The 25,248-nt window shown below is 31.1% G+C and overlaps 5 protein-coding genes and 1 long non-coding RNA gene across 6 annotated transcripts in view; 3 read left to right on the top strand and 3 right to left on the bottom strand.

The window, feature by feature from the left end:
• Nucleotides 1–5,678, top strand: part of LOC106100062 (pleckstrin homology-like domain family B member 1) — a 10,626-nt gene extending 4,948 nt beyond the window's left edge. The window contains exons 2-6 of the mRNA XM_013278802.1: nucleotides 1,072–1,174; nucleotides 1,667–1,795; nucleotides 2,339–2,438; nucleotides 3,171–3,258; nucleotides 3,938–5,678. Coding sequence (XP_013134256.1) covers nucleotides 1,072–1,174; nucleotides 1,667–1,795; nucleotides 2,339–2,438; nucleotides 3,171–3,258; nucleotides 3,938–4,120 — 603 coding nt within the window. The 3' untranslated portion in view covers nucleotides 4,121–5,678. The remainder of the gene's footprint in view (nucleotides 1–1,071; nucleotides 1,175–1,666; nucleotides 1,796–2,338; nucleotides 2,439–3,170; nucleotides 3,259–3,937) is intronic.
• A 489-nt stretch (nucleotides 5,679–6,167) lies between these two features.
• On the top strand, nucleotides 6,168–7,256 carry LOC106100073. The gene is made up of 2 exons (XR_001225416.1): nucleotides 6,168–6,440; nucleotides 7,173–7,256. It is a non-coding gene; the product is annotated as an uncharacterized LOC106100073 (long non-coding RNA).
• Nucleotides 7,257–7,950: 694 nt separating this feature from the next.
• Nucleotides 7,951–9,204, bottom strand: LOC106100178. The gene has a single exon (XM_013278940.1). It carries the CDS (start codon nucleotides 9,183–9,185, stop codon nucleotides 7,971–7,973), a length of 1,215 nt encoding a protein of 404 aa, XP_013134394.1. The 5' UTR covers nucleotides 9,186–9,204; the 3' UTR covers nucleotides 7,951–7,970.
• Nucleotides 9,190–14,602, bottom strand: LOC106100188 (m7GpppX diphosphatase). The gene is made up of 4 exons (XM_013278952.1): nucleotides 14,235–14,602; nucleotides 13,043–13,188; nucleotides 9,903–10,127; nucleotides 9,190–9,490 (listed from the first exon to the last, which is right to left on the bottom strand). Exons 1-4 carry the CDS (start codon nucleotides 14,575–14,577, stop codon nucleotides 9,203–9,205), a joined length of 1,002 nt encoding a protein of 333 aa, XP_013134406.1. The 5' UTR covers nucleotides 14,578–14,602; the 3' UTR covers nucleotides 9,190–9,202.
• On the bottom strand, nucleotides 11,067–12,766 carry LOC106100170 (actin cytoskeleton-regulatory complex protein SLA1-like). Its single transcript, XM_013278928.1, has 2 exons — nucleotides 12,626–12,766; nucleotides 11,067–12,395 (listed from the first exon to the last, which is right to left on the bottom strand). Exon 2 carries the CDS (start codon nucleotides 12,389–12,391, stop codon nucleotides 11,120–11,122), a length of 1,272 nt encoding a protein of 423 aa, XP_013134382.1. The 5' UTR covers nucleotides 12,392–12,395; nucleotides 12,626–12,766; the 3' UTR covers nucleotides 11,067–11,119.
• Nucleotides 14,603–18,321: 3,719 nt separating the features above from the next.
• Nucleotides 18,322–25,248, top strand: part of LOC106099868 (neuronal growth regulator 1-like) — a 9,821-nt gene continuing 2,894 nt past the window's right edge. Inside the window, exons 1-5 of the mRNA XM_013278552.1 lie at nucleotides 18,322–18,473; nucleotides 21,697–21,854; nucleotides 24,288–24,345; nucleotides 24,465–24,586; nucleotides 25,026–25,167. Coding sequence (XP_013134006.1) covers nucleotides 18,323–18,473; nucleotides 21,697–21,854; nucleotides 24,288–24,345; nucleotides 24,465–24,586; nucleotides 25,026–25,167 — 631 coding nt within the window. The 5' untranslated portion in view covers nucleotide 18,322. The remainder of the gene's footprint in view (nucleotides 18,474–21,696; nucleotides 21,855–24,287; nucleotides 24,346–24,464; nucleotides 24,587–25,025; nucleotides 25,168–25,248) is intronic.

Raw genomic sequence — 25,248 nt, 5'->3', positions numbered from 1 at the left:
TACGAACACCTATCGCGTGGGCGTAAAAAGTCTGCTGACCTTGAACTTTACCGCGGCGTACAAAGTCTGCCCGTGCGAACGCACGCTTAGGGTGAATTAAATGCGTAATGTTTGTTGGAATTAACGCAAGCTAGTGTTTTGTTTTGCGGAAAATATGAAGTTTCGAATTGAAAATCAAATATTACAATTATTTGACTGGTTGTCCGTGACTTCGTCAGTGTAGAGTTTTAAGAAATAGGCTAAGATACTTCTGTATACATAAGCTTCAAGTAAAAGTCCCGTCAATCAATTCAACCGTTTCGTAGATTATTCTATTTAGTCAATCAAAATGTTTATTTTGCCAATTTCTTAAATCAAAGTTGTCGATTGAAATATTTGTTCAATTTTATAGTTTACTTTAAAGTAAATTTCAAAAGGGCTTGAAAATATTTCATGTAAGCGTGAAGAGAAAAAAATCTATTTTTGAAACGTAGTAAAAAGTGAGATCAAACGCAATTTGCAGATTGTTTTTGTGAATGTATGTGCCAAAAATATTGGTCCATTTGTCACATCGTTTGCAGACATTTCAAATGTGTGAAATAAATATTTATTTAGTGAACGATTAAAGTAAACGATTGTTTTGTTCTATAACTAAGTGCGGTTTCAAATTATTGGATACACTACGGAATGTTGATTTTGGTATTCGTTAATACTACTGATACTACAAATTTAAAAACCAATTTAAACTTACTTTGATATTTAACCATCAAATGTGTTTTTAAAACAATAATTAAGATGTTTAATTTAAATCTCTACAGAAACTTATGTATAGCGTTTGATAAAGTAAACCACAGTTAAATTCTTTTTAAATCAAATTTCTGTATTTAAAGATTATTTATCTAATTTACATAACTGTAATATATCTAACAAAATATAAAATTAAGGTTTTTATTTGTTTCTATCTGTTTGTAACATTATATTCTGGAGTTCCCCAAGGGTCGATTTTTGGCCCCCTTATAAGTCTCTAAAATTGAATCAACTTTATCGGTGGTTCTCTATATAGTTATTGATGTATTCATGTATTGTCAACAGTTACAAGTAAGAAACTCTCGCACGGAGTCCACTGAGGATGATAAGCGCAGTGACGACAGCCGGCCTCTCAGTCATGCGTCGGATTTCAGCAGGGATAATATACGTTAGTATATTTTATCTATACTATTATAATAAAGCGTAAACACACCCTTCTTTGTTGCCTAAGATCAGCAATTACAGCATATTTTTGAATAATGCTTTTTTTAATAAAAAGCCCTGCACTTGCGTCACGCTTTAGGCTATATATTTTCACGACATTAAACTTAGGGAGTAAATATTTTGGATAATGACCCTAATGTGGGAAAGAGACCATAAGTTGCTGCCAACATCAAGAAAGCAAGATTGCTAAGGTTTGTCATGTCATGTCATTTTGACATTTGCTATTGATAATTTGACAAATGTGAACAATAAAACAAAATTTTCATAATTGAGGATGAAGTCATACGGGAAACAGCTAGTGAAGTAATATTCGTTAAGAGTGTCACATATTTATTCCTATACCACATTTATTCTAACGATAATCGATTATTAGATAGGTGTAGATATTCTAGCAGTTCTTACGTACATTATTATAATTCCAGTATTGTTTTTTTAGTGTCGCTCAGTAACGCGCCGCGGCGCAGTCGGCGAGGTGTCGCTGCACAGGAATGGCAACGACCCCTTACCCGATACCTGCCCGTTGACAGAGATGACTTCGATCTACGGAGACATGTTGAGTCCGCTGGTATGTACTCTTCGTTACTAACCTAATTTTAAACAATTAATATAATTGTAACTAGCGATATTAATTTAAACACTCCACTAAAGATCTCGTCAGGAATGCGCGCGAATATTCCAATTCTTCTAATGACAGACAGCTGTTAGAGATGTGACGTTTATGTCAGTAAACTAGTGTTGCCCCCTACAGCGCGGTAATTTTCTTCTTAATACTAGATATAACAGGTTCTCAGACCTCAAGAGTGACTAGGCCATATCCACCGAATGTCCTAATACAAGTTGACTTCACTATCATGGTTTCATTCGAGAATACTAACCTGTCATGAAAAGATTTTTAGTTCCGTCGTTTTATGTACGAGTACTAGCTTTCACCCGCGACTCTGTCTGCGGTGAATTAAGAAAATATGAGTGAGTAGCCTATGTGTGCTTCCAGATTATCCTCTACAGCTGTACTAAATTTCATCAAAATCCGTTCTGCAGTTTAGGCTACAAACTCTAACATCCATCTAAACATTTGTATGTATAATCTTTATTGTAATGTATACTGCAGGTCACCAGGTAGATCTGTGTGCATACGTGTCAGTGAGCTGTACGTCGTGTCGCGGCTACTTGCACAAGCTGGGAGCGAAGTTCCACACTTGGTCCAAGAGGTAAATTCTCCATACATACATTATGTTATCACTTGTAGACAGAAATACAAAAAAAGAATTAATGTCTTTACAATATGTCTAACTAGCTGTACTCGTGCGGCTTCACCCGCATGAAGTTATAAAAACTGTATTTTATTGTTAACATTTATCTAATTCTCAATTGCAAATTTCAAAATTACCGTTACCATAATAACCTTGCTTTCCTAATGTTGGCAGCTTGTAGTTTATAGTCCCTTTCCTACATGAAGATTTACCCCTAAGTTTGATAGGATGTTGTTTATTAAAGAAAGAATTATTCAAAAATATGCTGTGATTGCTGACATCTTACGTCACAAAGTGTGTTACACTTTATTATATTAGTATAGATATATAGATTTTAGATATAGATAGAAATAGGCCTAATTTTAGTCCCTTTCACTTACCACCCTTTTCTTGGGTGGTAAGTGACAGGAGGAAAGGATGGGAAGGGAAAGCGGATTTGACGGTGGAGGAGACGCATAAGAAGGGGAAATGTCTTTTTGTGGGTCTCCTGCTCCACCAATGAAGGGTAGGCAGCGCATCTGCAATTGCGGATGTTTATGGGCAAAGGTCGCTTTCCATTTCGGTGGATTCAGGTAGCCGCTTGCTCGTTTGCCACCTTATAAAAAAAGTAGATATTATACAGTAAATAAAAGTCTTGTAGTATCAAATTTTAGTAAAAATTTTGCATTTTTTTGTATTTTTTGTGATCAGGTGGTTCGTTTTCGACCGGGAGACGAAAACGTTCGTCTACTACTGGGACAAGACAGAGAAGAAGCCGAGAGGTGGCGCATATTTCCAGGTATTGCCCTACTCTTAGGAGGGTCATTTTTAAATTCTCTTGTGCTCCCTTCACTTAGTCAGAATATTTTGTCCCTATAATGTTTTTCCAGATCTAAAGCCTTGAATTTCATTTTTAATACTGTAAAAATAAATGGACTAACACTTATTTGAACACTAGCTTTCATCCGCGACTACGTCCGCTTGGAATTGAAGAAAACAAAAATGTTGTGCTGTGTGTTCTTCCAGACCATCTTTTACATCTATGACAAATTTCATCGAAATCCGTTCAGCAGTTTAGGCTACAAATTCTAACAAACATCCATCCATCTAAACTTTCGCATTTATAATATTAGTAAGATTGTGTTTTTACACACAATTGCCTATAAATTTGGTCCGTTACTGGAAAAAAATTAGATCAAAACAAATCTTTCCTCTTTATATTAGTATGGGATTTTCATATTTTTTTATTTTATTTATAGCAATATAGCAACTTTAACCAATGAATTTAATGTACTGAATACGTATATACTAATATAAAGAGGAAAGATTTTTATTTTTATATGTATTGAAATAACTCAAAAACTACTGACGATTTCAAAATTTCTTCCATCATTAAAAAGCTACGTTATCAGTCAGTAACATAGACTATATTTTTATATTTCGATTTAACGATACTATATTATTTATGTATATATCAGGTAATCGAAGAAGTATACCTTGACCACGGCAACACTTCTAAATCCCCAAACCCTCAGACCACGTTCATAGTGAAAACTAGACAGAGAAGGTATTACCTGATGGCTCCCTCCGGGGAGGCTGCCCGCATATGGATTGATGTCATATTCACCGGGGCACAGGGATATACTGAATACTTAGAGTGAAGCAATATTCAGTATTGGAATTGAATACTTAGAGTGAAATAATATTGAGTATTGGAATACTTGTACCTGGGGTTCTCAACCTTTGTACTCTAGAGCACATTCTTTTCATATTCCCATCATTTCTTATCTTATTCATAATTTATTAATAAATAAATAAAAGTAATTAACGTTTAAGACAATGTGGCGAGCAATACTAATCGGTCTACACGAGGTTGGGAACCTCAAACTTAGAGTGAACTAATATTGAGTACTGGAATACTCAACATCACTGAGTAAACAAATATTGATTTTAAAATAATTATAATTTTTAATATGGATTTTACCATTTCTACAATTTGATATAGTGTATGGAATATTGGAAATTATTAATCAAATTGTAAAATCATTATAATTTGAATACTCGATATTCTTGTAATATTGAGTATTATTATATTAAATACCACATGAGTATACGTTTATTATATGACATTTGGGGAAAATATACTTTGGTTTAATAAATAATATTTTATAAATTGTATTTGTATGTTTATTTTTAATTAATGCAATGAGAATGTGTTTGACAATATGTTAATTCCAAATACGTTAAAAAACCGGTTACTGTGAAAACTCTTTTGAGATCAAAGTATGTAATATTTGGTCACTTTAATCGTTACAGCTTCACAGATTGTATGATTTTGTATGTGTTTTGTGAGAAATGATTCTTGTTGATAAAATGCATTTACCTCCATTTAGGATTTCGTCCAATGTTAAAAATATTGTATTTTTTTTCTTTAGTAACAGATGCTCGAATAATTTTTAATTTTTTTAATGTACTTATTGAACAATAGTCAGACTGAAATCATTTGCATTTTTAGACGAAAATTGTCTTGTGTGTTGCCATATAGGCATTATGTTAGTAAAAATCAGTATTTCGAGTAATGAATTTCATTATTTTTAATGTGATTTGTTGTATGTGCCAATGTACATGTAAAGCAGCTATTTTTATATAAAAATACAATTCGATTTTATTGGTGCCTTTCGAGACTGAGATATATGTCTTATGAATGATACAATATTGTCAATTATATACATATTTGATTTTATGCTTATGCACGCTTATTTTTGTGTTACCATGTAGCGCTTTTAGCAACTCAATGTTGCCATTATCGAATATTCACATGTTATTTGTGATTGTATGAACTAATTTTAATATGATAGTGATAGTTAACTGTTTCCTAACATATTTCCTACATTTACATGTAAATATATAAATAAAATTGAAAAAAATATGTGAAATCTTGATGTATGCTTTACATATAAATGCCCAATATTTTCGCTACATTTTTTATGTAGGTGATAATTTTAATTAAAAATTATATAACGAATATGCTATTGTATTTTAAATGTAATTTTAGTACAAAAAATCGTGATGTTTTTGTTGCGATTAATTTACTACCAGTGTGGAAATTATTTTATTTGCTTGCAACACTTGTTATTGAATAAAATGGCTGATACCAATTACTTTATATGTAAGGTCACATAATTAACAGCCTGATTAATAAAATAATATCAAAATGAATAGTTTTTTTCTTTAATTTTCCTTTTAATTCCAACCGAAATTTGAAATAACTGCGGCGAATGTTTGCAATTATATCGTCCAGTAGGAACCGCCTGTCGACAGGGTGAGATCGTTCTTAATTTGAGCGACTGAAAATTGGATGAACAGTGAATAGAAAACGACATAGTTCTAACTATTCAAAACATTACCACACTTGCAAATACTAAAAAACATTGAAAATAATATATTTTTTTAAATCTTACCAATTATAATCAAAAGTAAGCAGATGCATTATTTGACTTTAGATTTAAAATTCCTAGCGAAAACTTTGATCTTGATTATTTTCTTAAACTTAGGCTTAGTTTGTATAATTTTGGTTCGTTGGACGTACCTACTCCTTGAATTTTAAAATCTGCTCAAATTAAAAAATACAGAACGTTGCAGCAAAAATCCTAGAAGCTAGAACGGAAAATTAAGATCCGAACACGTCAGTGTCACTTTGACGTAGCTGATAACATTTAATTTGATAAACATTTTGTCGGAGAATTATTGTAATAGTTTTATTTATTATTTGCTAAGATTCTTATACGGACGTATTCAAGTTACAATTACCTTAAACACAAGGCAGTACATTAAATTACGGAGTTCTCTAGTAATAAACCTACATAATAAAAATGTCGAATATATTAGAAAGAGTTCGTAAATTTGTAAAGCATTGGTATGTAAGATATTTAGTCGCTACAGAATTGTACATGGTGGAACCATGGGAGAAAGCATTTATACGTATCCTTTTTAAAACATAAACGTAAGTAAAACTGATTGTTATAGTAACATAGTAATCAATTCCATTACTAAAGCACATAAAAATCACACTATTATTAGTATATTACGTTTTATGGCCAAATCTATATATTTTAAATGATCTACAAATGTACTACTACTGTGGCTAAAACATTGAATATAGTTTTTTAAATATGTATATATAAAAAAAACATATTTGTACTGTTTAATATTCTTGCAAAATCTAAAATTTTATGATAGTGGTAAAAAATCTGCATTTATGTTGTTTAAAAATTATATTGAGTACAATAAGGAACATTAACACTTATTGTTTTCCTTCAAGGTAATGTTTAATTACCAAGTCACGGTTTTATGTCAGTGTGAATTACATTTACACTTTCCTGTTTGTTTATAAACTCTGTTGCGACTAGTATTATTAAATAATACTATAGTAGTAAAAATAACAAGTTTTTAGTGTTCATGCATTTTAATGATGGTTTTTTTACTTTTTTTTCAATTTAAATTAATGTCTATCTTCATACTAGTCAAGCAATTTAGTAATTAAGGCTTGTCCATATAATTTTTTTATCAACTTGACTAAATTACTTAGTGCTTGACCAAATCTAGCATAGTGTGGGACTGCATTAGTCATAATATTTTAGAAATTCCAGTAGTAAATTATTTATACTTATACTAGATATAAGAATCTCAATAATTCCTTAACTATTCAATCAGATGTACTTTTTGTGCTGGTCTTTGCTCTGTTCTGGTACTTCAATTATTCCATTGTATTGAATGGAATTCTGCAAATACGAGAAACAAAACATCATGTGGAGCTACACTAAGTAATTACTACTAGTAATGTAATGCTCACTTAAGTATTGTAGATTCCTTTAATGGCTGCAATGAAGTGGTAATTTCATACATCAACACTAAGTCTCTGTTACCTTTTAACTCTTGAGTGAAGTTAATCTACACTAAGGAGCTATCACAGTGGGCGTTAAATGATGGTGGTAGTAAATATGAAGATAAGACCAAAGTATTTAAGAGTTATTCTTTGATAAATTATTTTGAATACCAACAGTTAATTTTTTTTGTATTAATTTTCTCACTTGGTGGAAATCATGTTATTTTTCTTGCATTTTTTAAATGTTTGTTTTAATAACGTGTTTATTAAACATATTTACAGATGGAATTTTATCTTTTATTTTCATAACCTTAAACCATTAGCAACAAAGTGCACTGTAAACAAGATTATTCTAATATTTTTCCTTGTAAATATATTCTTAAGTCAATGATAGAAATACACTCCAACAGCCTCACAAATAAACACGGTATAAAGTTGAACTGAGAAATAAACTGCATATAAGCAAATATAAGTACAAATTTTGCTTATACTCAGTTTATTCCTAAGTTTAACTTTATACTGCATTTATTTGTAAGGTTATAAGTTTTACTAAACTATTTGAGAATTAAATAATACAGAAGGTAAGGAAATGAAATAAAACACCAATACATGTTTGATTTTTATTATCAGACTTTTAAATAACTGATGCTATAACCATTGCTGCTGCGGAATGCTTCTGGAACTTTCTGCGAAGTCGTATTCAAATGTTCTATTCCCTTATAGAACATACTCTTTGAGATATCCGTGCTGACAACCGTTGGATCTGACAACCAACTTTCAACCTCCTCATTCAAACATAATTCTACCTTATACAATATTTTAGTCAAAAAACTAGAATTCAATGTAACTTTATCATTTACAACCTCGTTGTTTCTTAAAACTTGTAACTCTTTGTCCATAACCCATATTAATAAATATTGTTTGTTTGTTGAGGATAGAGAACATTCCAAAACAATTTTACACATAACCGCATATTGTAGACCTAAGTTTGATTCTTTCGTCATACATTCGATAGTGTAAATAAAATCATCGACACTTATATTAGTTGGATTATTATGTGAAAATACATAATTATCTGTACTATTTTGTTGTATTTTTATTTCAGAGTTAAATAATTTGACTGTATCTTTCTTTTTAAGACCTAACCAAGCTAAACACCTATTGCAATGGTATACATCCCTTTTGAGGTTAAATTTGTTCGTTTTTTCTGATAATAAATTACTTTTTATTACAAAATATGTTAAACGGTAGAGAAAATCGTTTTTATTCTGCTTTAATACGATCGGTTCAGTGTTACCATGACCGTGTCCGTGACAAAACCATTCTGACATATCAATATTTTCAGATGGCAACTCCAATATTCTGTCAAATTTGACAGCTTCGACGGAAATGACATTTGAGCAATTTGCGCAAATTATTTTCATATCATATTCAGCTTTTACATTTATTTTTAATTCGTTAATTTTAAGTGAATTCGTAAGATTTGTTGATAGAAATTCAGAGTAAAAATTACCGTTTTTCGGTTGCGTTAAAACGCGAAACGATATCGTATTCTTGTCTATTTTCAGACATGACATTGAATTTGGTATTATATGACAGAATTCGCCAATGACGATTATGGAACTGTCATCGAATTCATCGTCAGAATAATCCGACAGACTTTCTATAGAAGATAAACTGTCTCTTCTAGAAGAATCATTATAATAATTCAATACAATACAATTCGATTGAATATTAATTTTCAAATTGCAATTCTTATTTAGATCAATACTAGTAGTTATGTAAACATTACAACTGCGTAATCGCGAACGCAATTCTATAAAAATATTTTTAATCAACATTTTTGCTTAATTCAAATTTATTTATCTATTTTAATCCTTTCAACATGTCCGTTAGTTTCATAGACATTAAAAATGGTGTCCATTTCACGAATAGTGAAAGGTAAAGTTGCTTTTTTGTAGTAATTTCCCATCATTTCGATATTATCAATGACAGTATCGAGTAAATGTGATTTCTCGGCATAAATGCCGGGTGCTTCGTGTCTTAGATATGTGAAATGTATGTGCAAATGATAAAACGAAGGCTGATAGTGTATGTACACACGTAACTGACTTCCCGGAACTTTGTACTTGGAGAATATTGTTTTCTGGAAGTAAAATATATTTTTATTACAAATATTTAATAAATTATGTTACTGCTTTGTCGTTTTTAATCTATTTTAAAATATAGAGATTCCTCCTACTAATACTACATATATTTGACAATTTTAAATAAAATTTTTTGAGGTTAAATTATATATCTTATTGTTGAATACCATGTTTAATTATTTGTCATCTTGAGATTGTAAGCGAGGCTAACAAAGCAAAGAGTATAAGATTAGTTGCAATATAAAACCGTTCAGTTGCACACAAATTATTTAAATTATTCCGTTTATCATGAAAAACAGTAAAAAAACTAAAAGACTAACATATTAATCTAGTATATTAGATTGTTTCTTTAAAAAATTATAGCCTAGTTAGAGATATAAATATGCTAGAAAAAACATCAAAAAAGCTTACCTTTCCTTCGTCACGAACTCTCTTTAGCAACGGCAAATGTATTTCATTCAGATCTCTCAAAGATTTGATACCTCGTTGTCGTACAATAGCCAGTAAATACAAGGTCTCTCTAGTTAGACCGTCCCACTTCAGATCCGGAAGTAAAACGAAGCCTTCTCTTTCACACTTATTGTCGTATATCACTCTGTCCTGCTCACTCTTACCTTCTAGAATATTATACACCCACTGAAAAGAAAAAAATATGACAATATTTGAATATAGCAGTATAATTAAACAATTAATTGCAATAAATGTATAGGATAACATTTTTTTTTATAAAAACGAAAATCGACTTCAAGTCAAAAATTTCTGACTTTTGGTAGACTTTCAAAACTCAAAAACTACTGGGTAGTTTTCAATTTTGAAGAAAAATTATAGATAATGCAAATCAAACCAAAAAACAGGTAAATCAAATTAATCGTTGAGTTGTACACACACAAAAATAGCGAATTGAGAACTTCTCCCTTTTTGAAGTCAGTTAAAAAGATGCTATCTTTATCTCTCTAAAGGAATGAAAAGGAGGGTTCACAGTGAAAATTCATGGTTAGATTTCATTCACTCTGTCTTAATGATATTTGTACTAATAAGAGGAAATATTTGTATTTTTGTAACAAACTCAAAAACTACTGAACGGATTTCAAAAATTCTTTCACCATTAGAATTCTACATTATTACTGAGTGACATAGGATATATAACTTGTAAAAATTCGCACAGACGAAGTCGAAATTAAAACCTAATATAGTGTAAAAATATTGAAAAAGTGCTATAATAAAACAAATTTAAACTTGATATTTTTATTATCAAAACATTATAAATATATTTAATATACTATTTTTTTTTAAGTAATACTAACTTACATGCAGTTACTTTGGTTTAATATACATAAGAAAATACTGCGTAAAATGTATTATTCTTTTTTTTATTAAGTTTTATAAAAATATTTATTGTCAAACACCAATAGCAAAATCCGAATATCTCTAAATATTTTAGCTTAAAATTCCTGTATTTTATACAAGAATTGCACCAAATACATACTTTAAAATTAATGAGATTATAAAAATAGTGATTTTTCATTATTTTGGATGTTATTCAGTCTATTTTTTTGTTGTTTAAATTAAAAAATAAATAAACACGCTATAGATTTTTAAATCGTTTCTTTTCAGTTACAACCATTTTATTATTGTTTATGTAGAATATATGTACTAGTAGGAATTGGTTGTATGTTACCTCCAGGTATAGGTTGCGTACTGTATGTAGTTTTAGGTAACAGCATACTATTTGTGGGTATAAGTGGAATTCTATAGGTAGTTTGAGGTAATTGAAAGGTATTTGTGGGTATAGATTGAATACTGTAGGTAGTTTTAGGCAACATCATGGTATTATAGGTGGTTTGAGGTAATTGAATAGTATTTGTGGGTGTAGGTTGAATACTGTAGGTAGTCTGAGGTAACTGTATGCTATTTCTCAGTATGTGTTGAATACTGTAGGTAGTTTTAGGTAACAGCATACTATTTGTGGGTATAAGTGGAATATTATAAGTAATTTGAGGTAATTGAAAGTTATTTACGAGTGTAGGTTGATTACTGAAGGTAGTTTCAGGTAACTGAATGCTATTATTGGGTGTGGGTTGAATACTATAGGTAGTTTCAGGTAACTGAACGCTATTATTTGGTGTAGGTTGATTACTATAGGTAGTTTCAGGTAACTGAATGCTATTATTGGGTATAGGTTGAATACTGTAGGTAGTTTCAGGTAACTGAATGCTATTATTTGGTGTAGGTTGATTACTGTAGGTTGTTTCAGGTAACTGAAGACTATTATTTGGTGTAGGTTGAATACTATAGGTAGTTTCAGGTAACTGAATGCTATTATTTGGTATAGGTTGAATACTATAGGTAGTTTCAGGTAACTGAATACTATTATTGGGTGTAGGTTGATTATTATAGGTAGTTTCAGGTAACTGAAGACTATTAGTGGGTGTAGATTGAATACTATAGGTAGTTTTAGGTAACTGAATGCTATTTATGAGTATAGGTTCACTACTGTAGGTAGTTTGTGGTAATTGCATATTAACTGTGAGTGTAGTTTGAAAGGTAGTTTTAGGTAACAGTATACAATTAGATGTAGATAAGGTATAGGTTTGTGTTATTGTATGCTCTTCCGTTGTTTGCTCTTCATACAATTTCCCTCTCTCTCTATACTTCTCTTCCCTTCGCCACGTATTTCTTTGTCCTTCTTGTTGTTGCTCTGTTAGTTCTTCTATTGTCTTCTTTTTATGTTTCTTCTGTTGGTAGTATTGCCTGTCTTTCGCTCTTTTCTCTTCCAGTTCCTCTGGAGTCAAACTGTCCAAGTATTTCCGCTTTCTCTCGTTAGCTCTTTTTCGTTGTTCGAGATATGCTTTGACATGTTCATCGTTGATTTCTGGCTGTTTTGTTTTTTCAGGTTCCATTATTCTGAAGTATTTTGTTAATTATTGATCATTTTAGACATATATCTTGAAATTAATAACTTTTTTATATTCAAATGATAAATGAAAGTTAGATAATTCATGAAATAAGCTATTTTTTTCAGCGATGAATAAAAAATCTATATCTTTGACATCTTTTAACAATTTTTTAATTAAAGTAATATAAAAAGTATCATTTTAAAGTAAGCAACATAAAAAAAAAAACTGTATACTTACCATATATTATTTAATTCCACTTCCATTGTATTATAAATATCACTAGACTTCCTTTGTAAGGTTTACTTTCACTGTAATACCGTAACAAAATCGTTACCTACACTGTGATTTAAAAAGATAAAAAAAAAATATTTAGGTAAGGGTGATTTTTCTGCTACATCTCTCTGAATAAATAACAAAGATTAAAAGAGCTGTATGAATCAATTTTTTCCATATTCAAAGATTAAAATAACCACATATTTCCAGCGGGAACTGGCAAAAATAATCAATTTTTACAAAGGGAACATAATTAACAATTTTGTACTGAATTTTGTTGGATTTCTTAGACCGCATCACGAAATAGCGATGATACCATCCGCGAATACAAATTGTACCTTTATTGAGCGGGGTGAACAGTCTTAATGAAATTATTCTTACCTGTAAATTAAATTGTTCTTTTTCAATATGAGGTAATGTTAATTTTTCATACAGTTCTGCAGTTTCTAGTACAATATGGACTTCTTGTTGACTGAACTTTGCAATATGCTTGTCTGTAGCTGGATATATTATTGTTGTCTTTACACCTGGAAATGTTACAAAGATATTGATTATTATTTGCAGAAGCTAGAAAAATATTTTTCTCAATAGTGTTATTGTATTCTTGAGTTTTTGACCAGATTTTCTAATGACATGACTATCACAGTAATAAAAAAAGAGTTATTCATTTTAGATACCTTTTTGATACCTTAATAAATTAGCAATTGTAACACTAAGTAAGCATTTAGTAACATCTGTATTAAATTTTAAAGAAACATAATAATAAATATACCCCATTTTACTTAGTATTGCATCTTTCTAATGGTGAAAGGACTTTTTAAAATTACCGAGTAGTTTTTGAGTTTATTACATACAAGTATAGTAACATTGATATGCCTGTGAATTTATATCTGTAATGCATTGGCACAGAACAAGTTATGTAGTTAAGTGAAAGTGAATTGCATAAGCTACATTTTACATTACAAAGTATTTTGTTTGAACTATTTAAAAGACCTTAAAAAGTTTATTTCCTTTGTGTGAATATTAAAGATAAGATTTTAAAGATTAAAAGACATAACAGGAAAAGAGAATGTTTAAATAAAATGATCAAGTGGAAATTTTTGTACTGTGAAGATTGTGATATTTTACATAATACACACATGAAAAAGTGTAAAAAGTTCTCAAAGTCTTTGATTTACGTTGAATTACGATTATTACGACCAATGAACAGACACATTATTAATAATAATGTGGCTGGCCACTTACAAGAGGTAAGACTTCAATTTCAGTAGAAATTATGACTAATTATACTTTAATTTATAAAACAAAGTATTGGAGTATTATTATCTGACCTTTATTGGTAATTGGTAATGACTTTGTTGAAAATTATCTTATCTGCACAACTGGACATGTTTCGAAAATTATTAACTACGTAATACGAAAATAAAGGAACATGCTAATAATAAAAGGATGAAACACTCACGTTTCTACGACATGAATATCACCGTATTATGAAGTATAAAATGAGCAAAATGACTAATCACGACGATTGGGGGAAACCTTGAGATTTTTGAAAGTACATTCGAGTACTTACCGTTTATTTCAGAACGCGGGAAACATTCAAAGTTGCCGTAAATATCGTTCTGGAAGAATGTCCGTAGCTTCGTATCTTCACTAAAATAACCTTTAGCGTCTAAATCCTCTTCTTTAAAAGCATTTTTTTCTAACAAAACCAAAGCCACACCAGTTTTGTCCTTAAATGTACCTTGAATACACACAGTTTTCCTATTAGTATTATTGTTAAGAATTTTCACTGGAATGAAATCTTTCAATTCCAATTGAATGCCGTCGACGCCGTTCTCATTTTGCTCGACAATTTTAATTTTCTTTAAGCAAGGCGGCCCTAAAACGTCATTTTCGGAATTAGCGTCAGACATTTTGTAAATGTTGCCAGATCCATTGTTGCCAGGTTAGCAACAAGTTAGCAAATTAAATGTTTTTTTTTTTAAATTATTTATATACATATATTTTCACTGCGTCCGTCGCTGTCGCTGTTATGGCTGGCTTCAAGAGAAAAATGTTTTCTAAATTAGCTAAATGCCTAATACTTAAGTAGAATTAATACACTTGTAGAGATCAATATTTGAGCAAAACCTTCTATGACACAGTCATATGTTGTATTTGATTTCACCAAGCGATTATAATAATGGCTCTGAACAGCCCTCTTTGATTAATTACCTATTGCCTACTCTTGAGACTAAATTTTAACTCTTTCCAACACAAGAACAGCCTTTCGTAACTATTAAGATATTTAAATTCAATTTACGATGGTACATTACGTCACGGTAAAGGTATGTAAATACGTAAAATGTCCTATCGTTACCGTAATATGATATTGTATTCAAAGAAACCATTCAAGTAACAACTCATAACTTTCAGTGTATTTTGTTTGAATACAGATTACAAACACGTCGTCACTGTTGAGATGAATTGACCACTTACTATTCGAATGTCGAGCGGACAATAAGCTTAGCTGCCGGCTATTGAAGACTTTAATAGATTTTACAGAGTGTTTGTTTAATACAAACGACTTTCAAAATCATAAGTCTTACAGATGAGTAGATTGGCCACTTAAAACGTGTTCCTTGGAACACTAACTTGAAAATCATCAAATGTTAAGTGAGAAGGACGACCTATAGACTCTGCATGCGGCAGTATATTTATAATTACCTATTAGATAATTTCGGAGTTTAAAAACAAAATAAAACGTATACGCTAATTTCACTTAAATTATTTTAGGTTTACGAGTTACTAAAAGTTAGTAAAAAGATTTTTAAATATCCGTATTATGGACCTGATACACCCTGTATAGTAAAAGACAGATAAATGCGTCGAAGACTGATTTAGCTAACAAAATAGGAACGACCACACACAAAACGGAGGTCAAAGGTCGTACCAGTACAAAGGATTCACTCTAATAAAAGTGATTCCATTTTTTATATCAAAAATAAATAATATATTGTTATCAACTTGTATACAGGTGTAAATAAATTACATGAATAGAGTAAATTTTACTGTCTTGTTTAAAAATAGTTTTTATAACTACATAATAATTATTTTTTATTTCGTAAAGATCTAAAATGAAAACGTCAAAATAATTTCCAAGATGGCCGCAAACCGATTAAATTGCCCGCGGCTTTACAAGCAATTATAAACAATGGCGGTTAGATTAACAGTTTCTGATGTGTTCGAATGTTTTATTGGAATTGCTGTTAGATAAATTGTGTTAAATTGTCAGTAGAGAAATAAAGGAGCAATTATAAAAAGTTTCCCAAACGAATAATTCATTTTTCTTCGTACTTATATGTTGTAATCATTCTCCATACTAATGTTATAGATAGGAAAGTTTGGATGGATGTTTCTTACTATTTATCTCCAAAACAGCTGAACAATTATCAAAAACAATTGGCACAGGCGTAGAATATAGTCTGGAGAAACGCATAGACTACATTCAACGTGTTTTTATTTCCCGATTTCCCCAAAAATTAAATTCTTAAATTGCACAGAACTAGTAACACTCATCACAGTTTAATTTTGATGTTTTTGTTTTTTAAAAAATGATAGTTCAAATTGTCTTTGGCCTTAACTATTGTTAAATAGAACAAAAGATATTATTAAGCTCTGGCATTTGTCATGTTTAGAATATTTCTGCCCAATGATTTTTTCTGCATGCGGCCATTGAATTAATTTTCTATAGCCGCAAAATTATTATTCTTTGGTAGGATTTGGAATGTAATGTAATTAGTCACGTTGTAAATTGTGTAGCTCCAAGAATTCATCTAAATTCTTACTTTCGATTATTAGTTCTTTTTTCTAACCACTTCGTTAACTGTAGATTAGAGACAAAGACGTTAAAAAGCAGACTCTAATTTATTTGTCCATCCCTTTAAAAAAAAAGAAAAAACTATCTACAGTCTTTTTCAAGCCACGAAATTACTTAATGGCCACAAAAAAGTAGCTACCCGTTCTTTTTGACAGTAATGTCAACTTTTGGACTATACTTTCGCGGCCTCAAATCGCGCTATTACCAATCTATTTGTTTTAAGATTCACGTGACATCATGTGCTTACCATAATGAGAGATGCAATGCTACTTTATTTAAAACTAGCTTGTTGCCGCGACTTCAACGGCCTGAAATTAAAAATATAAATCTATGTTACTCACAGATAATGTAGCTTTTTAATGGTGAAATAATTTTTGAAATCGCTCCCATAGTTTTTGAATTACTGAATTATATACAAAAAAATCTTCCTTTTTTAAAATATTTAGGTAAATACTAGCTGTTGCTCGCGACTTCGCCTGCGTGAAATTAAAAATATAAGTAAAAAAGTATAGCCCATGTTTCTCACTGTTAACGTAGCTTTTTAATGGTGAAAGAAATCGGACCAGTACTTTTTGAGTTATTTCAATACATACAAAAATACAAATCTTTCCTCTTTATAATGTTAGCATAGATTTAACAGTGGTAGTGCCCGCTTTAATATCTTAGCACTGCAGGGCCGGCACGCCCGGTGTAAAACCACGACCACACAGAAGACAGGCGTGAAATGGAAGCAATTCCGTGTTTCGTCTGATGAGTGTGGCGCCAGAGGACTAAATTAAGTTCATTTCTCTTTACCATCCTTTTCTTATTAGAAGAGGACGGGAAGGGGAAGTGGATTTGAAAGTGGAGGAGACGCATAGGAAGGGGAAATATGTTCTTATTTGCTTCTCCTCCTTCGTCGGGTAGGCAACGCATCTGCAACTGCGGACGTCTATGGGTAGCGATCGCTTCACCATTTTGGCGGATTCAGGTGGCCGCTTATTTGCCACCTTGTGTTATAAAAAAAATAGGTTAGGATTCGAAGATGAGAAGGCATTTTAAGGTCACTTAAAGTTTATCTTAACCTTGAACCCACGCCTAATTATTTGTCTAGAAGTCTGTCTGTTATTGTCTCTTTATTTGACAGCTGTTAAGACGCGTTATCTTACACATTACAGATGCCAGTTACTTTATAAAGGTGAATCAATTAATTGACGGGATACAAAAGACAGTGGTACACTGAGCGCATTTATATTATCACCAATATAAATGCGAAAGTTTATATGGATGTTTGTTAGAGTTTGTATCTTGATGCAATTTGTCGTACATGTAGATGATAGTCTGGAAGAACACATAGGCTATTTACTTTAGTTTTTTTAGTTGCACACGGACGGAGTCGCGGGCGAAAGCTAGTAAATTCATAATGCCAAGATTTATTTACTTTTTATCTGTTTATTTTATATAAGGGCAGTAGTTGTAATTGGATGTTGAGGACTTTACCTTGTACTTGAAATAATAAAATAAATATATATTTAAGCTTCAGTTGTTTAGTATTGCTCATTGTGTCCCTAACTTTATTGTAATCGAGGCGACATGCGCTTGGGCAGTCCAGTCATATTCTGTTTGTGGAATCATACGCACTGCAAGCAAACTGAAGATTGTTCATTTTACGTTTAAAAAAATAGAGATAACTGGCTGCAGTGATTTAAAAAAAAAATAAAAAATAGGCAAAAGCTTTTTGCTTTTACGGTTTTACTGATAATTTTTTTATTTTGTGTTTTAAAATTACAAATGTAATTATTAAAATTAATATAATTATAATGTCGCTTACAATGTCGATAAATGTATTGTTAGTTATAAGTTTATTTATAAATTTCGGAGTTTGTGAGAAAGTTTTCAAGAGTATTCCTGTCGTTTTTAAAATTTACGAAAACGAATCTGTGCTGCTGCCGTGTTATATACAAGATAATGGTGAGTATAATGGATTTTACATATGTTATTTAAAAAACATACAACTGTCAGGACAAACGCAAAAGATGCATTATTTGAAAATGATTTTCGTGTTGTAATTGAATTATTTATGGAAATTAGAGCACGTAAAAATCCAAATTCCACAAACATTTTTTTGGTCTCCATGTTTTTTCTTCTCCTGTTCTATTCAGCCAGCATCAATTAAAAAGTTATCAATAGGATATTTTATCTGTATCAAATCCGGTTCTGGCGCGCTTTTATTGACACATTCGATTCATTGTATTGACATTATCTACCTTTAGAAATGCATTAAAAAGGCGGGAAGCTTTCTATAGATTATCTTTTGTTATTGAATTTATCGTATTGGAACAAAGTAAACCATAATAAGACAATGAAAGGAAAAATAAATAAAAAACTTTTAACATAATGTTGTTATTGTTATCTGAATTAAAATAAAACTACAATAGTATGTAAGAATGTATTTAATATGTTTTTAATTAATTGAAAGTTGCCAGTAAGAATTTTTACATATTTATTTTTAATTTGTGTTAAAAAAATACTAACGTAACATTTAGTTTATAAAAACATAACGACAAAAATACGACACTTGTGTATTAGTTCAATTTATGTCTATTCACGTACTTCGATGAACATACAAAAGAACAGACGGACATCTTTTGAACTCCAATTTAAAGCGGGAACATAAAATGCATTAGCATAATAAAAGCGGGATTATTCAATTTTTTAATTTGACAGATCGAATGTCATCTAAGAATATATATTTTTAAATTGTAACGAAAAGACAAAACTGAAATCTAGCTATAGAGCCAAGTATTTATTTTTCTTAAAAGTAACAAATTATGTTGAAACTACTAAATAATAATATTCAGGAAAATCTTAAGAATATTCTCGATAATTCTAGCTGAAATAACTCTAATTTCTTATAACCTCTAAACATAATTTAAACGATGAACGTGGGTATCACCACAGATAAAACAATACTATACTATGACATACTTACACATTGTAGAAAGACATCTAGCCATCTCTGTTTCTTCCAAGGGTACTGAAAGAGATGAATATATGTTAATGACAATATTTCTTTAGTAAAAGACCACTTTTACGACAACTTTTCAAGCAAAGATTGACCAAAGTATCAATTTGACTTTTCGTATGAAAAATCTATATTCTTATTATCTACTAGCTGTTCCCGTGCGACTTCATCCGCATGAAATTATGAAAATTTTATTTTATTGTTTACGTTTGTCAAATTATCAATTCCAAATGTCAACATGACATGACACGAAGACAACCTTGCTTCCTTGATGTTGGCAGCAACTTATGGTCTGTTTCCAACATTAGGATTTTTATACAAAATATTTACCCCCTAAGTTTAATTGGGTGAAAATATATAGCCTAAAGCGTGACGAAAGTGTAGGGCTTTTTATTAAAAAGAGAATTACTCAAAAATATGATGTGATTGTTGACATCTTAGGCAACAAAGAGGTGTGTGTTTACGCTTTATTATAATAGTATAGATATAGATTAAAAAGTAGGCAATTTAAAAACATAACCTTTGTTTAAATAATATTTAAATATTACTTCTTACATATTTTGATTATATCATTAAAAACCCACGCTATGGTTTATTACCACAATAATTTAATTTTGAAATGTAGGCTTCCTACACACTTACGTTGAAAACTCGGTAAAGGAATATTTAACCTACGCTCTATTGTAAATTCAGAAGTATCTTTTTTGTAAGCGAAATATTTTCCCATAAAATGTTTTTCTATTGGCCTCGTAATAAAATGGGTCTCAAAATAAATAAAATCTTCTTACTAATGTAAATGCGAAAGTTTAGATGGATGTTTGTTAGAGTTTGTAGCCTAAACGGATGAAGAGATCTCGATGAATTTGTCATAGATGTAGAGGATAGTCTGGAAGTACATATAGGCTATTGCTTTTGATTCTTTAATTCCGCGTGGACGTAGTAGCGGGCGAAAGCTAGTTAAATCATAACGCAAGAAATCTCGTCTGTAAACCAATAGTTTGTAGACAGCTTTATGTTTAACAAATTGCTTATAATAAAAAGGTGTATCTTTTGAATAAATTAATTGTATTCCTGTTATGATATAATTTATAATACAAATATACGTTTACCCTTTACCTTTATTACTGTACTATACTAATAGTGTTGTCCATTGTCTTAAGGTTATCGATAAAAACCGTTAAAACCGGTAAATTATTTTCAAATTTCGAATTAACGATTTCGTTTTAAAAATAAATGTTTGTATAATTTCCCGCTTTGACGATCACAATGCCATATGAGTTATTCTATCACGCTAAACACAATTAGGGTGAACACAAAAGTGATATTTTGTTCGCAACACGTGTCACGTCGCTTTAGTCATTGGGATGACGTGGATGTGCGAATTATATTGCAGTTAGGATGCGGTAAAATTTAATATTTGCAGTTACTGAATCGAGTAAACTCGCTGTTCCCGCCGTTTGCTCTCGTTTTCATATGAAAATATATGAATGTTTACATTACCTTTAGATAAAATAAATATTGGCGAGCGAAAACTGTACAAGATTAACATCGCAAACAATACCGCATCCATTTTTAATGTCTTCGTACATCGGTATGTCGTTACCAACAGGAAGAGGTTAGATTTGAATCTTTGTGTGACAATTGTCGCTTGTCCGCTTGGTGTTCACGTATTGATGTACCAATTGTATTGTCAATAAATTACGGACCCTCTTGAAGTAGATTCATATGATATTAAGTGAATTCCTTATTTAGAATAATTGTTAGAAAATGCATCAATTGAAGCTAGAATATTTTTACTTTTACCTTAAAAAAACCATACTGATTGAACTTTCTTATGAAGAAAAGAATGATTGAAATCCTATTATCGACCTCATTTCCGGTGTACTAATAATGGATATTGGCGATAAATCAGTGGATACGGTTGTTGTATTGACTTTAACTATGAAGGACCAGTTTGTTAATGTTCAAGTTTTGCCTATCTGACAAGTATAGTGGCAACTCCTTGCTGATGGCTGTTTTGCATGTCATTATTATTATTGTCCAGTCCATAAGCACAGTACCGTTTAAAGTCAAAGTATTTGCTGCATTATAATCGTTTGATTATACACATACTTCCTTTTTTATATAACTAAGTGTTGTAAGACCTTTTCTATCTGTCTTTGTTTCCAGAGACCGTGGCTCGAGTCAAATGGTACAAGAACAATCGTCTACTTGGAGACACGTTGGACCAGCACACGTTGCTTCCCAGCAGGATGTATTTGCACAGGAATTACAGTCTACAGATCGACAACATGAGAGCCCATGATACTGCTGATTATACTTGTGAGGTTGGTTTTAAGTAAACTTACAAAGAAGTGTGAAGTCAGCAAATTCTGCTAGTTTCAAAGGGAGATAGAATTATATTGCAGTAATCTAATTAATGAGACCTCTAAATTTTTGAACATGTTGAATAAGCGTTTGTTCAAACACTAGCCCTAGACAAAGTGACTTTCGAGTAGCCATGTTTTTAGATTCGACAAAATGTATCAAAATGCATAGGAATAAATACGTGACAAGTATGTGACTTATTATATACTTTTAGATGAGCGATAGGGATACTGAATGTTACTTTGTCTAAGGTAGCAGTACTGCTGTCTACTGTCTTACTGTTCTGCATTCGTCTGAAACTAGCTAACTTTTTATCAGTGGTATAAAAATACTAGCTGTTCCCTACGGCTTTATCCGCACGAAATTATCAAAGCTTTATTTACTGTTTACATTTGTCAAATCCTCAATTGCAAATGTCAAAATTACCGTTATCATAATAATTTTGCACCCTTAATGTTGGCAGCTTGTAATTTATGGTCCTTTTCGAGTGTTTACGCTTTATTATATTAATATAGAAGTATAGATTATCACGAAACCGAGGTAAAGACAGTTTGATATCTCTTATATGTCGGGAGAATGAAAAAAGACATTTTCAATGAAAAATAATTGTTTTCTTCTAGTTATTAAGGGGTCGATGCTATTGTATGAAGTTCCGCGAATCAAACTTTAATTGTATCAATTTGAAGCATTCTTCGACACATGAATTGCGACAATACGGGCAATGTTGGCTTACAATTAATTGTACGAATTCGTATAAACGTACCGCCCTTCGATCTTAACAATTAGTTTAAGATAGTGTTGTGAATAGTTATCGAGGAAATTATCGATAGAATTGTTATGGCTTGTTAAATACTCCTAAATAAACTAAAAAAAATTGTGTAAATAAATAAACAGTATTGTTAAATTGAGAAAACAAAATACTATACTATGCTCATTAAAAAATATCAATTATTACAACACGAGTTTTAAAAGTTTGTAGTGTTCATAGAACCAGATTATAAATAGTGTTTTATTATTATATCGATAAAATATCGTTATGATTGACAACACTACGGATACTCTATCTAGCAACCAATTATACAATTACTCAATTTACTCAACTCTTTGTTGAAACCGTCATTCTTATTTTAAATTGTTCAGTTATTTGTAACTTTAAAACTATGCATTACCTCTTCAAGAAGATAGATAAAATATATCAAATATATTGCATAGGATGCTGTTCATCATCATATCCCCTGCCTCATTAAGATGAGGGTAGACCCTCCCGTAGGGTCGGCGCACCGGGTTTTTGTCCTCCAAAGCATAGGATACTGTTATAATAAGAGAAGTTTAAGAAAAAAAAAGTTATAATAAATAAGGCTTACTAATACTATAAATGCTACAGTTTAGATGGAAGTCTGTTAGAGTTTGTAGCCTACACTGCTGAACGGATTTCGATGAAATATGGTATAGTTACATGTAGATGGTAGTCTGGAAGAACCTATGAGTTCTTACTTTATTTTCCTTTAAATCGACGCGGACGACATTGCGGGCAAAAGCTAGTAATACATACGTTAACAAGTACCATAAGTCAAACGTATCTCGGATGATCTTGTTGGCAGCTGGCGTATGATTCAGGACTTCCTTCATTAACTTAGTAACCCAATAAGTCTGGTGAATTCTGAACGTGGGATTATAGTGCGCAAAAAATTGTTGCTTTTGTATTTAGCGTAAACCCGTGGTTTCTCTAAGGTGTAATATTATAAAGTCTTAATTCTAAGATAATCTATATCTATACTTATGTCATAAAGATGAAAGATTTATATGTTTGCATTTTTTATGTATGGAAATAATTCAAAAACTACTGGGCCGATTTCAAAAATTCTTACACCATTATAAAGCTATATTATCAATGAGTAACATAGGCGATTTTTTTTAATTTCACGTAGACTCAAGCAACGCTAGTCTAAAGATAAACGTGTACATGCTTAAAAATAAGCTAAAAAAGTGTAAAAGCCTACTAGCTTTCACCCACGACTCCGTCCGCGTGAAATAATAAAAAAAACAAAAGTAAGTATCCTATGTGTTCTTCCAAACTATGTTCTACATCTTTGCCAAATTACATCCAGATCCGTTCAGCCGTTTATGCTACAAACTCTAACAAACATCCATCCATCTAAACTTTCACATTTATAATATTAGTAAAATATTACTCAGTGATAATGTAGCTTTTTAATGATGTAAAAACTTATGAAGTCGGTCCAGTAGTTTTTGAGTTACTTCAATACATACAAAAAACAAATCTCTTTTTTATATAGTATAGATTATAAAGAAAAAATAAGTTTCTGTCTGTAAAACAGTCTTAAAGTAAAATATAACGAAATATACATTTATAATAGTTTTATTTATTTCAGGTGATTAGACCAGAGCCATTTGGACCTATTAAGCAATCTCATTCCATCGAAGTCCAATGTGAGTTGTACATAATTACAAACATGTCACAGATTCTTAATATACGTGTTGATTTGGCACGTCAGCAATATGAATACTCTTCTACTTAACGTGCCAACTCAAGCGCTCTTTTTCTCTAGGTTCGCCGATAGTACGTACAATTCCAGAAGAAGGTTTCCTGGAGGTGCGTAAAGGAGAATACGTGGACATCGGGTGCGAGACCTCAGGGACTCCTAAACCTACTTTCGAATGGAGGAAAAATGTAAGTATACATTACTGATAACTTTAGGCATACATTTAACTTACTTAACACTAAGCATACATTTAAAGCTGCAAAATAGCCGTGTTTCGTGCAAAGATTCAAGAAACATATAGAGGAGGCATAGACACTTCACTTGAGACATTTTTCACATGATCCTCACTAACTCTGTTTATTAATAGCTTCAAAACATATCAAAATTATTAATTGTATTTACATTTTCAAATTTATTTTTTAAAACTGTCTAGTTTATAACAAAATATGTAGCTTATTATAATTCTGTAAAATGTTTACAAGGACCAGAGGTGGCATACTAAACTTGACAACTTATATAGTACCTTTCAAAGATAGTACCGGTGAAAAAACATTGTTCACTCCCTCATCTATATATTTCTTAAAGAGGACTCGTGGAATTAGCTTTAAAATTATACATTTTACACAGGGTGAAGCAATGGCTCTTTTAGAACATCGATCTCGTATTCGATTTAGAGCAGAACATCGTCTGCTGGCAGGAGTATATGAGTGTATCGCGGACAATGGCGTCGGGGACCCCGTTAAAGCGGCCATTAGAGTTATTATACAAGGTAATCAAACAATTCAATTCATTTAGAATCAACAGTGGTAGAGGCCGCTTTAACATCAGCACTGTAGGGTCGACTCGCCCC

The sequence above is a fragment of the Papilio polytes genome, unplaced genomic scaffold (genome assembly GCF_000836215.1).
Source record: "Papilio polytes unplaced genomic scaffold, Ppol_1.0 DF824325.1, whole genome shotgun sequence".
Taxonomy (NCBI): Eukaryota; Metazoa; Arthropoda; class Insecta; order Lepidoptera; family Papilionidae; genus Papilio; species Papilio polytes.
The sequence above is the reverse complement of the archived record's forward strand: the minus strand, read 5'-3'. Positions and strand labels throughout refer to the sequence as shown.